The following is a 13,122-nucleotide window of genomic DNA, read 5'->3' as shown; positions in this document are numbered from 1 at the left end:
GGGCAAAAGCAGAATCACAGAATCCCCACAGTGCAGATAGAGGCCATTTCGGCCCATCGAGCCTACACCGACACATATCCCACCCTATCCCCGTAACCCCACGTATTTAATCCCCTAACACTAAGGGTCAATTTATCATAGCCAAATCAACCTAACCCGCACATCTTTGGACTGTGGGAGGAAACCGGAGCACCCGGAGGAAACCCATGCAAACACGGGGAGAATGTGCAAACTCCACACAGACAGTCGCCCGAGGCCAGATTTGAACCCGGGTCCCTGGTGCTGTGAGGCAACAGTGCTAACCACTATGCGATTATTTGCTAGTTTCCATCATCCACTAGTCGAATCTGCTCCATTATGCTGGATATATGGTGATTCCACTGCAGACGATCCTACTTAACCACAAATCTCTCGTCCAGTTTGTACAGAGTCCCAGCACTAATCAAGGCTGCTATTTATGATATAAAAACAGAAAATGCTGGAAACACTCAGCAGGTCAGGCAGCATCTGTAGAGAGAGAAACAGAGTTAACGTTTCAGGTCGATGACCCTTCGTTAGAACTGGAAAAAGTTGGAGATCAAACAGGTTTTTAAGCAAGTGTAAGGACAGGGAAAGGGGGGAGGGGAGGAAAGAACAAAAGGGAAGGTCTGTGATAGGATGGAAGGCAGGAGAGATTAAGAGACAAAAGGGAAGGTGGTGCAAGGCCAAAGGAGATGGTAATGGGACAAGTTAAGAAACAAAAGATGACTAGATGAAGTGTAAATGGCGATGGCAGAATGATCGACAGCTGCCACGTGGGGGAAAAAAATGGAAAAAAAAGACAGGGGCCGAGGTTATGGTCTGAAATTGTTGAACTCGATGTTGAGTCCAGAAGGCTGTAAAGTGCCTAATCGAAAGATGAGGTGCTGTTTATGATGCTGGCTGTTATTGGGTTAACTTGATGGCTGTTTTCTTGTTAAGATTGTTCTGTAACCAGCAGCCACTCACTGTACACACACCTGTCATAGTTTCAATTACTTCAGTAGGTGGGGATTAATCTGATCGCTTTCTATCTTTGAACCGTTTCACTGCCGACCACACACAGGAAACCTCTGTGTGCAGCCTTCAAAAAAACAACTTTCAACACCTGTTTGTGGGGCACTGTGAGCGCTCATCTGTCCCAGTACCGTTGGCCCTTTAGTATTTTGTGTTTATTTTAAAAACTGTATTTTGGTTAAGGAATAAATTGTGTTCCAGTTCACAGTTTGTTCCAATTAAATAGATTAGGGAGGACCAGGGGGTCACAAGTTTAAGTTGTGGAAGGCCAGATCTAGGTTAGATGTCAGGCGGTGGTTCTTTTCTCAGAGAATAGTGGATCTTGGGAACAGGCTGCTGTCTCGTGCGGTCTTGCTGATTTGCTGAATTCCTTCAAGCGCGAGCGGGACCTGTTTCTGGCTGGGGCAGAGATCGTCTCTTACAGAAGGTAGGCACTGCGGGGAATTCAGAACCAGAGTGATCTCCTGGACTAGTTTTGATCACCTAGATGGGTTGGAGTGGAATTTCCCAGATTTTTTCCCCCCCAAAATTGGCCTGGGATTTGATCTGGTTTTCACCTCTCCCAGGGGATCACATGGTTTAGTGTGGAGTGGAACGTATATATTGTGGGACAGGCTGGATGGACCTGAGGGTCTTTACCTGTCCGTCATTGTTCGTGTGTTTATAAAAGCTTGATCTCATAGTCCTGTGAAATGCTCAGCTTTAATATTAATTCCAGATTTTATTTTTAAGCATGTAATTTTTTTATAGCATGTTGTTACGATTTGGAATGCACTGCCTGCGAAACAGATTCATTGGTAACTTTCAAAAGGGAATTGGATATGTGCTCGAAAAGGAAAAAAAATTGCTAGGCTACAAGGAAAGAGCAGGGGAGAGGGACGAATTGGATCGCTCTTTCAAAAAGTCGGCGTAGACACGATGGGCCGAATGGCCTCCTTCTGTGCTGTAAGAGTCAATGATTCTCTGACAAATCTACACCATTGAAATCTGTAATGTAAATGTCAAGCACTAAGCACCGTTGGCTATTAGCCTCCTCATTTTAGTTCACCCACCCCCGGTCTCCTGAAGGCGTGATTTAATGCTGGGGCATTATGATATAATTCCATAGGTCCCAGCTGCACTTTGCTCATTTGGCCAAGATACCATTCTTCATGATCGTAGGCAAGTTGGACATGGAGGGCCTCACAGCCGAGCCTGATTTGTCCTCGCCTGCTCTTGACTTGTTATTGGGATATGGCTGACATTTGTTGCCCCGAGAAGCAGATGCTGGCGCCTTCTATGATGCTGACACACAGGCACTTTTCAGCAGGCTCTCTTGGCAGTGATCAGGACATCTGGCCGATTTTGTTGTTTTTTTTTGTTGCTGTCCCTCTCTCAGGAGTCGCTTGAGACTAATTGTAGTAAGCCCACTGCTGCCAAAGTTGAGATTGGCCTTCCTGGATCAATACCACACCTGATATTACATTCACCATCTGGGGGAAGCTGTGCTTCAGGAATATGAAGCTTCGCTGTCGAGGAACCGACAGGTGTTGGGGGGGGGGGTCACTGCCGAAATCCAGTTCCCGTTACACATACAGCCGCAATTCTCACTTGTATCCTTTGTGTTTTGTTTGTTTTTAGATTAGAAACTTATTCAAGATGGGGCTGAAACAGTCCAAGCCCAATTTCCCGTTCCTTAATGACAGTGACACCTTCGAGACGATGAAAGAAGCCAACGCCCTCTTCATTCTACAAGGCCTGCCAGGCAGCGGCAAGTCTACCATCAGCAGACACATCGTAGAAAAGTACAAGACAATCTCTACCATCGTCTCTGCCGACATGTTGGGGATTTCTCCCCTGGTGGTGGAGTCTGAGGCCGACGGCAATCGGTACGCCAAGCTAGATACAAAGATTCAACAGGGTTTTACAGATAATACACCCATCATAGTGGTCGACGACACCCATCACGTGAGGAAGCGCCTGGACTACCTCTTTGATCTCGCCAGAGACAATGACTACATCGCCATCATTGTCACCCCGAAAACCGAGTGGATAAACGACTGCCAGGCGCTTGCGAAACGTAGTCAATGGAACCCATCTATGGAGCAGCTGAAGCACATGCAGGGCAGCCTTGAGCAACGCATAATACCTTATTTCTTCGGCTTTTTCTTGTTGCGGAAGAATGCCAAGGAGATGCGCAAGACTGCGGTGGATTTTCTGAATCTGCTCAGCCAAAATGAGGAGTTTTTAAAAGAGTTCGTAAAAAGTATGTGATCTTTTCTGTCGGGTTTTCGGAGGGAGGAATGCCATCTTAAGGTCATAGTCCTGGACGATTAAATGCTCCCAGTTTAATTGTTCCACACCCAATTTCCACTTGGAATTAGAATCACTGTTTTAGCTTATTTATTCTAATTATCTGCCCCCTCTCTCCTGAAGGTGGCGAGTTAGGTTCTAGAGGTGCTGGCAGCCCTTCAGTACTTTGCAAGAGTGGCTGTTCTTCCTGTGTTGGCGAGCTATTTGACTGTGGAGAGTAGCACAGCAGTGCCCAGTTCAGTCCTCAGCTGACCATCCAAACACACACAGCAGAGAGGAGGTTTCCACTTGTGTGGGGGAGTCTGAAACTAGAGGTCATAAATATAAGATCGTCACTAATAAATCCAATAAGGAATTCGGGAGAAACTTCTTTACCCAGAGAGTGGTGAGAATGTGGAACTCGCTACCACAGGGAGTGGTTGAGGCGAATGGCATAGATGGACTTGAGGAGAAGCTAGATAAATACATGAGGGAGAAAGGGATAGAAGGATATGCTGATAGAGTTAGATGAAGTAGGGCGGGAGGAGGACCTTGTGGAGCATAAACACCGGCATAGACCAGTTGGGCTGAATGGGCTGTTTGTGCTTTAAATTCTATGTAAGCAGAGGTTCCTGGATAGTAATCAGGAGCAGGAACGTTACTGATTATTCTCCTCCTCAGCCAACTGTAGTGTCCCATACTGCTGCGATTCAGCGCATCTCTTTCTCTGATATTGAAAGAAAGTGTGTATTAGTGTGTAAGAGCTTTGTTCCTGCACAATTTTACAGTGACTGTGGACTCAAATGATGCAATATGTAGCACAGAGTGTCCCCAATCTCTCAGTTCCACCTCTCAACCCTCCTCTTAGGGTTATATGCCAATGGGTGGTTTAGGGTTATATGCCAATGGGTGATTTAGGGTTATATGCCAATGGGTAGTTTAGGGTTATATGCCAATGGGTGGTTTAGGGTTATATGCCAATGGGTAGTTTAGGGTTATATGCCAATGGGTAGTTTAGGGTTATATGCCAATGGGTGGTTTAGGGTTATATGCCAATGGGTGGTTTAGGGTTATATGCCAATGGGTGGTTTAGGGTTATATGCCAATGGGTGGTTTAGGGTTATATGCCAATGGGTAGTTTAGGGTTATATGCCAATGGGTAGTTTAGGGTTATATGCCAATGGGTGGTTTAGGGTTATATGCCAATGGGTGGTTTAGGGTTATATGCCAATGGGTGGTTTAGGGTTATATGCCAATGGGTGGTTTAGGGATTATATGCCAATGGGTAGTTTAGGGTTATATGCCAATGGGTAGTTAGACAATACCCACAGTGAAGCAGGGAAAGATTAGCAGGCAGTGTCTGCACACCTTCAAGTAGAGGCTAAAGGTAAATTGCCTGCAGGTCCTCTTGGAGTGAACACATCTTAGAGTGTGGTTAAAATAAAATTAGAAAGTTACATAAAACTACATGACATAGGGCTTCTACTGAACAGATCAGGAAGTCCCCAGGTTCGAGTCCTGGGTCTGTGCTGAGTTAGCTGGTCACGGTGCGAGGGCAGTGGTGATTATGCTACAGTTGGACTTGGTGCCTCTGGTTGAGGGAGGGGATAGACGGGCATAGTATGCCCGCTCCTGATCGCTGTCCAGGGACCTCTGCTGGAAAGGCTGGGTATGAGTGTCTACACATTGGGCATGAACAGGATCGGGTTCAAGTAAGATTCCTCTCCCATGCCCCCCGCAGGTTGAACAAAGGTACTGACTGTTGAGGCTCACACATAGAGAATGGCCAATTGGGTGAAGCACTTGGCATCGCGAGTCACTGCAAAATAGAACAGAGATGCCAAACTGTGCAGTAAATGTAGTTTTGATTATACTAGATGTGGAATGGCATTCAGAAGAGGACTTCAACCTCCAGGAGTATTTCAAGAAGAGGCCGAGTGTGCTGCATTGTACGACGAAATTCTGCAACTATGGAGCGGTTCCAGACTGTGAATCGTACGCTCAGTGTGAGGTTGGTAACTGGCTGGCAGAGAATCTTTGTGATCCACCCATTTAGAAAAATGATTGCAAGAGAAGTTAAGGTGATGCTAGTGGATGAACGCTTAATACATTTGCATGAGCTGCTTCTGTTTACAGTTTTAACACAGGCACTAACCTCTCTCAGATAGACTGGTTAACATCTTCATTGTAATACTAGCCAGAGAAATGTCATACAATGTTAAGTGTTCAATCGCTATTGCCAACAGTAATTTATGTACATACGAATTAGGAGCAGGAGTAGGCCCCTCGAGCCTGCTCCGCCATTCAATAAGATCATGGCTGATCTGATTACTCCACATTCCCGCCTACTCCCTTGCTTATCAAGAATCTATCTACCTCTGCCTTAAAAATATTCAAAGACTCTGCTTCTACCGCCCTCTGAAGAAGAGAGTTCCAAAGGCTCACAACACTCTGTGAGAAAAAAATTCTCCTCATCTCTGTCCCAACTGGGTGACCCCTTATTTTTAAACAGTGACCCCTTGTTCTAGATTCTCCCACAAGAGGAAACATCCTCTCCACATCCACCCTGTCCAGACCCCTCAGGATCTTATGTTTCAATCAAGTCACCTCTTACTCTTCTAAACTCCAGCGGATACAAGCCCAGCCTGTCCAACCTTTCCTCATAAGACAACCCGCCCATTCCAGGTATTAGTCTAGTAAACCTTCTCTGAACTGCTTCCAACGCATTTACATCCTTAAATAAGGAGACCAATACTGTACACAGTACTCCAGATGTGGTCTCACCAATGCCCTGTATAACTGAAGCATAACCTCAAGTCCCCTTGCAATAAACAATAACATTCTATTAGCTTTCCTAATTACTTGCTGTACCTGCATACTAACCTTTTGCGATTCATGCACTAGGACACCCAGATCCTTCTGCATCTCAGAGCTCTACAATCTCTCACCATTTAGATAATATGTTTCTTTTTTATTCTTCCTGCCAAAATGGACAATTTCACATTTTCTCACATTATACTCCATTTGCCAGATCTTTGCCAACTCACTTAACCTATCTATATCCCTTTGTAGCCTCCTTATGTCCTCTTCACAATTTACTTTCCTACCTATCTTTGTGTCATCAGCAAATTTAGCAACCATACCTTCGGTCCCTTCATTCAAGTCATTTATATAAATTGTTAAACGGTTGAGGTCCCAGCACTGACCCCTGTGGCACACCACTCGTTACATCTTGCCAACCAGAAAATGACCCATTTATGCCTACTCTCTGTTTCCTGTTAGCTAGCCATGCAAATATGTTACCCCCTACACCATGAGCTTTTATTTTCCGCAATAACCTTTGATGTGGCACCTTATCAATGCCTTCTGGAAATCTAAGTACAGTACATTCACCGGTTCCCCTTTATCCACAGCACATGTTACTTCCTCAAAGAACTCCAATAAATTGGTTAAACATGATTTCCCTTTCACAAAACCATGTTGACTCTGCCTGATTACCATGAACTTTTCTAAGTGCCCTGCTATAATGTCTTTAATAATAGCTTCTAACATCTTCCCTATGACAGATGTTAAGCAAACTGGCCTGTAGTTTCCTGCTTTCTGTCTCCTTTTTTGAATTAAGATTGTTATTTTCCAATCTAATGGAACCTTCCCTGAATCTAGGGTATTTTGGAAAATTAAAACCAACGCATCAACTATCTCACTAGCCACTTCTTTTAAGACCCTAGGACAAAGTCCATCAGGACCCAAGGACTTGTCAGCCCGCAGCTCCAACAATTTGCTCAGTACCACTTCCCTGGTGATTGTAAATTTCTTGAGTTCCTCCCTCCCTTCCATTTCCTGATTTACAGCTATTTCTGGGATGTTATTTGTATCCTCTATAGTGAAGACCGATGCAAAATACCTGTTCAATTCAACTGCCATCTCCTTATTTTCCATTATTAATTCCCCAGACTCACTTTTTATAGGACTTGTTAACTTTGCTCACTTTGTTAACTTTTCTTTTTTAATTATCTATAGAAACTCTATCTGTTTTTATATTTCTAGCTATCTTTCTCTCGTACTCTAATTTTTCTCTCCTTATTAATCTTTTAGTCATTCTTTGCTGTTTTTGAAGTAGTTGACTCAGAGACTAGGGTCCTGAATTTAAATAAAGGAAACTACGATGGTCTGAGGCGCGAGTTGGGTAGGATTGATTGGGGAATGTCACTCAAAGGGTTGACGGTGGATAGGCAATGGCAAACATTCAAAGACCGCATTGACGAACTACAGAATTTGTTCATCCCAGTTTGGCATAAAAATAAAACAAAAAAGGTGACTCAACCGTGGCTAATGAGGGAAATTAGGGATAGCATAAGATCCAAGGAGAGGACATATAAATTGGCCAGAAAAATCAGTAAACCTGAGGATTGGGAGCAATTTAGGATTCAGCAAAGGAGGACAAAGGGATTAATTAAGAAAGGGAAAATAGAATATGAGAGTAAGCTTGCAGGGACCATAAAAACTGACTCAAAGCTTTTATAGATATGTGAAGAGAAAAAGATTGGTGAAGTCAAGCGTAGGTCTCTTGCAGTCAGAATCAGGGGAATTTATAATGGGGAACAAAGAAATGGCAGACCAATTAAATACATATTTTGGTTCTGTCTTCACAAAGGAGGACACAAATAACCTCCCAGAGATGTCGGGGAACATAGGGTCTGATGAAAGGGAGAAACTGAAAGAAATCAGTATTTGTAGGGAAATGGTGTTAGGGAAATTGATGGGATTGAAGGCCGATAAATCCCCAGAGCCTGATAATCTACATCCTAGGGTACTTAAGGAAGTGGCCCTAGAAATAGTAGATGCATTGCTGATCATCTTCCAAAATTCTATAGACTCTGGAACAGTACCCATGGATTGGCAGGTAGCTAATGTTACCCCACTATTCAAAAAAGGTGGTAGAGAGAAAACGGGGAATTACAGACTGGTAAGCCTGACATCTGTAGTGGGGAAAATGCTAGAGTCCATTATAAACGATGTAATAGCAGAGCACTTGGAAAACAGTGACAGGATCGGACAAAGTCAACATGGATTTACAAAAGGTAAATCGTGCTTGACTAATCTACTGGAATTTTTTGAGGATGTAACTAGTATAAAATAGATAAGGGAGAACCAGTGGATGTGGTGTATTTGGACTTTCAGAAGGCTTTCGATAAGGTCCCGCATAAGAGATTAGCGTGTAAAGTTAAGGCACATGGGATTGGGGGCAAGGTGTTGACTTGGATAGAGAACTGGTTGGCAGACAGAAAGCAAAGCGTTGGAATAAACGGGTCTTTTTCCGAATGGCAGGCAGTGACTAGTGGGGTACTGCAGGGATCGGTCCTTGGACCCCAGCTATTCACAATATATATTAATGATCTAGACAAGGGAACTAGATGTAATATCTCCAAATTTGCAGACGACACAAAGCTGGGTGGGCGTGTGTGCTGTGAGGAGGATGCCGAGAAACTACAAGATGATTTGGACAGGTTGGGTGATTGGGCAGAAGCATGGCAGATGCAATATAACGTGGATAAATGTGAGGTTATCCACTTTGGTGGCAAAAACAGGAAGGCAGATTATTATCTGAATGGCAATAGATTGGGAGAAGGGGAAGTGCAACGAGACCTGGGTGTCCTTGTGCACCAGTCGCTGAAGGTAAGCATGCAGGTGCAGCAGGTGGTTAAGAAGGCAAATGGTATGTTGGCCTTTGTAACGAGAGGGTTTGAATACAGGAACAAGGGTGTCTTGCTGCAGTTGTACAGGGCCTTGGTGAGACCACATCTTGAGTATTGTGTGCAGTTTTGGTCGCCTTATCTGAGGAAGGATGTCCTTGCCATGGAGGGAGTTCAGCGAAGATTCACCAGGCTGATACCTGGGATGGCAGGAATGATGTATGAGGAGAGATTGGGACGATTGGGCTTGTACTCACTGGAGTTTAGAAGAATGAGAGGGGATCTCATCGAAACTTATAAAATTCTGACAGGACTGGACAGACTAGATGCAGGAAGGATGTTCCCGATGGTCGGGGAGTCCAGAACCAGGGGTCATAGTCTAAGGATAAGGGGTAAGCCATTTAGGACAGAAATGAGGAGGAATTTCTTCCCCCAGAGAGTGGTGAACCTGTGGAATTCTCTACCACAGAAGGCAGTAGAGGCCAATACATTAAATATATTCAAGAAGGAGTTGGATATATTTCTTAAGGCTAAAGGGATCAAGGGGTATGGGGAGAAAGCAGGGACCGGGTACTGAATTTGGATGATCAGCCATGATCGCATTGAATGGCGGAGCAGGCTCGAGGGGCCGAATGGCCTACTCCTGCTCCTATCTTCTATGTTTCTATGTATGTTTTTTATATTCTGTCCAATCTTCTGACCTGCCACCCATCTTTGCGCAATTATATGCTTTTTCTTTAAGTTTGATACTATCTTTAACTTTTTTAGTTAACCACGGATGGTGGGTCCATTCTACCCAAACCGCTTCTACATCCTGGTTTCCTGAACTTAGGTCGTCTCTCTCTATTGTGCTAATAACATCATTAATTAACAGAGCCACCTCTCCACTTTTTCCTAGCTTCCTGTCCTTCCTAAATGTCATGTACCCTTCAATATTCAGGTTCCAATCTGTGTCATCCTGCAGCCATGTTTCTGCAATGGCTATCAGATCGTACTTATTTATTTCTATTTCTATTTGCGCTATCAGTTCATCTGTTTTGTTTCAAATGCTATGTGCATTCAGATGCAGAGCCTTTAGTTTTGTCCTTTTTATTATTTTTGTAACCTCTAGCCTTAACTGCTGATTTACTCTTAGATTTGTACTCTCTATCCCTTCCTGTCACGGTCTGTTTATCATTTCCCATATTAATACCTCTCTTGCCTTGTCTCTACTGTTTGATTTACCACATCTTCCCAAATTTGATCCCTTGCCCCCACTATTTAGTTTAAAGCCCTCTCTACCGCCCTAGTTATATGACTCACCAGAACACTGGTCCCAGCACGGTTCAGGTGAAGACCGTCCCAACGATACAGATCCCACTTTCCCCAGTACTGGTGCCAGTGCCCCAGGAATCGAAACCCATTTCTCCCACACCAGTCTTTGAGCCACGCATTCATCTCTCTAATTTTATTTACCCTATGCCAATTTGCTCGTGGCTCAGGCAATAATGCAGACATTATTACCCTTGTGGTTCTGCTTTTTAATTTAGCCCCTAGCTGCTCATACTCTCTCAGCAGAACCTCTTTCCTAGTTCTACCTCTGTCGTTGGCACCTACATGGAACCACGACCACTGGCTCCTCCGCCTCCCACTGCAAGTTCCTCTCCAGCCCAGAGCAGCTGTCCCGAACCCTGGCACCGGACAGCCAACACAGCCGTCTGGACTCTCGCTCTTGGCCGCAGAGAACTGCATCTATCCCCCTGACTATGCTGTCCCTTATTACCATTACATTCCTATTAACTTACCCTGCTTGAATGGCTTCCTGTACCACGGTCAGTTTGTTCATCCACCCTGCAGCCAACGCTTTCATCCATACAGGCCGCAAGAACCTCAAACCTGTTGGACAATTGCAAAGGCTGAGGCTCCTCCACCTCCTGGGTCCCCATACCTGCCTCACTCGCAGTCACATCCTCCTATCCCTGACCACTGACCAAATCAGAAGACCCTATCCTAAGGGGTGTGACTGCCTCCTGGAATAAAGTGTCCAGGTAACTTTCCCCCTCCCTGATGCATCGCAGAGTCCGCAGCTCGGCCTCCAGCTCATCAACTCTGAGCCGAAGCTCCTCGAGCCGCAGACACTTACCGCAGACGTGTTTGTCCTGGATCACACTGGCGTCCAGGAGCTCCCACATCCTGCAGTCGCAACACATCACCTGCCCTGCCATCTTTATTGTGTCTTAATTAATTAATTCCCTACTACACCCAAAAAGATTATTACTGCTAGTAAACTTTACTAATACTAATGAAACCTTACAATTACTAATACATTTCCTGGGCTTTAAAAGATAAGATAAGTGAGCAAAACACTCACCAACCAATCACTTACCCTTTTCCCTATGATGTCAAGGCTAATATTTCTTAAGGCTTTCCTCCAAACTCCAGAAGTGTTCCTTCCACCCACAGGGCTCCATTTCTCAGTCCGGTTATCCTGAGTTAGGCTGCCGATTTGTGCCAAATGAGGGTCAGTTTTGTGCTATTTGGACCCAAGTCTATTGCGGGGGGGTGGGGGGAAAGTTGCAAGGCTATGGGTAAAGAGCAGAGGAGTGGGACTAATTGGACAGGTCTATTGAAGAGCTGGCACAGGCACGATGGGCCGAATGGCCTCTTTCTGTGCTCTATCATTCCATTTCAGTGGCTGAACTAACCAGTCAGTATCCAGTTAGGACACTGTAATTATAAATGAGATGAATGGACAATCCATCTGTTTTCTTTGGTGGCGAGTTGTTCGAGGGATGAATGCTAGCCGGGACGCCAGGAGAACTCCCTACTCTTTAAATAGGGCAGTGGGATCTTTTAATTCCATCTGAACAGGCAGACAGGGCCTGGGTTTAATGTCTCAGCCAGAAGTCAGCACCTGTAACAATGCAGCAGTCCCTCAGTGCTGCCTTGAGTGTCAGCCTAGCTCATGCACTCAAGTCCTGCTTGAACCCACAAACTACCACTGCGCCAAGCTGGTGATTTCCCCTTCTTCAGGTTGGAGTACAGCAGGTCCCAGAGATTCTGTGAGCATCTTAATTTCATGTTTACAAAATTACTGTGGAAGATTTTAGGTTCACAAAAGTACATAAAGCCCAGGGTGTTTAGGCTGCAGTGAAGCACAAAATAGCAATTAGTTCAGCACTGCCACCCGCTGGTACTTATTGGTACTGCAGGTGAGACACACCTCTATATTACAATGCATTTGTGTTGTTCACCAATGAAGAAATCACACAGACACAAGGTTTTCCTCTCACCAATTTTCTTCTCTCTCCTCCTGCCCTAAAGATGTTGACTCCTTGGTCATGTACCTCAGGCAAGTGACCATTATTAACGTGTGAACCCTAACAACAGATATCAACAGGCTATTGAATTGTGGAGGCAATCAATAAGAGACCGATCCTGTTGATCTCTCGTCATCACACGTGTGCTATCAACACCAGTCCAGGATAGCAATCACAAAGAGGAGCCTTGACTGATTTTCCCCTTCCCTGCCCCAGGGGTGCCGCTGCCATCTAAGATCAGCTGAGTGTGTTCACTGGGGATCAAATCTTGAATGATTTTTAAAAATGTGTTCTTGGGGTATGGGGTGATGCGGCTAAAGCCATATTTACTGCCAGTTGTCCTGAGAAGATGATGATGAGCTGTGCTGTGGTGATAGTGCTTCTGTGATGGTTATCATTATACTTTGTCATTATTTTTTTACATTGGAGTGGCTTGTTAGGCTACTTCAGAGGACATTAAGAGTCAACCACTGGTAGGCCAGACTAGATAGGGGTGGCAGGTTCCCTGCCCTGTAAGACATCAGTGAACCAGTTGGGGTTTTACAACAATCTGGCAATTTTCATGGTCATTTTTCTAGTGCCAACCCACATTACTAGATTTATTAAATTCAGTTTCACAACTTTGCGAGGATTAGATTTGAACGCTTGACCTCTGGGTTACTAATCTATTACCATAGCCAATACACTACTGTACCTGCTACTGTGAACCTCTGCCACTCACTGGATAATTTTGAAGAACCACCGGGAGGAACCCTTCTTTATCTCAAGTTGGAGCCTGGGAGAGAGGAAGGGGCAAAGGGAGAAAAATCAGAGGTTTTTCTCTC

The 13,122-nt window shown here is 44.7% G+C and overlaps 1 protein-coding gene across 4 annotated transcripts in view; it reads left to right on the top strand.

Annotated features, from left to right (window-relative positions):
* Positions 1 to 13,122, top strand: part of cnp (2'',3''-cyclic nucleotide 3'' phosphodiesterase) — a 31,311-nt gene that overhangs the window by 16,305 nt on the left and 1,884 nt on the right. For 3 of the 4 annotated variants that reach the window (XM_085966505.1, XM_085966502.1, XM_085966504.1), the window contains exons 2-3: positions 2,656 to 3,280; positions 5,184 to 5,317. In XM_085966505.1, the coding sequence (XP_085822631.1) occupies positions 2,656 to 3,280; positions 5,184 to 5,317 (759 nt within the window). Of the gene's footprint in view, positions 1 to 1,785; positions 1,981 to 2,655; positions 3,281 to 5,183; positions 5,318 to 13,122 lie in introns of those variants that run through there. The other variant, XM_085966503.1, reaches the window with a different exon arrangement.

Source organism: Somniosus microcephalus, chromosome 24, assembly GCF_052327205.1.
Source record: "Somniosus microcephalus isolate GS21.2 chromosome 24, FLI_Smic_1.0, whole genome shotgun sequence".
Taxonomy (NCBI): Eukaryota; Metazoa; Chordata; class Chondrichthyes; order Squaliformes; family Somniosidae; genus Somniosus; species Somniosus microcephalus.
The sequence above is the reverse complement of the archived record's forward strand: the minus strand, read 5'-3'. Positions and strand labels throughout refer to the sequence as shown.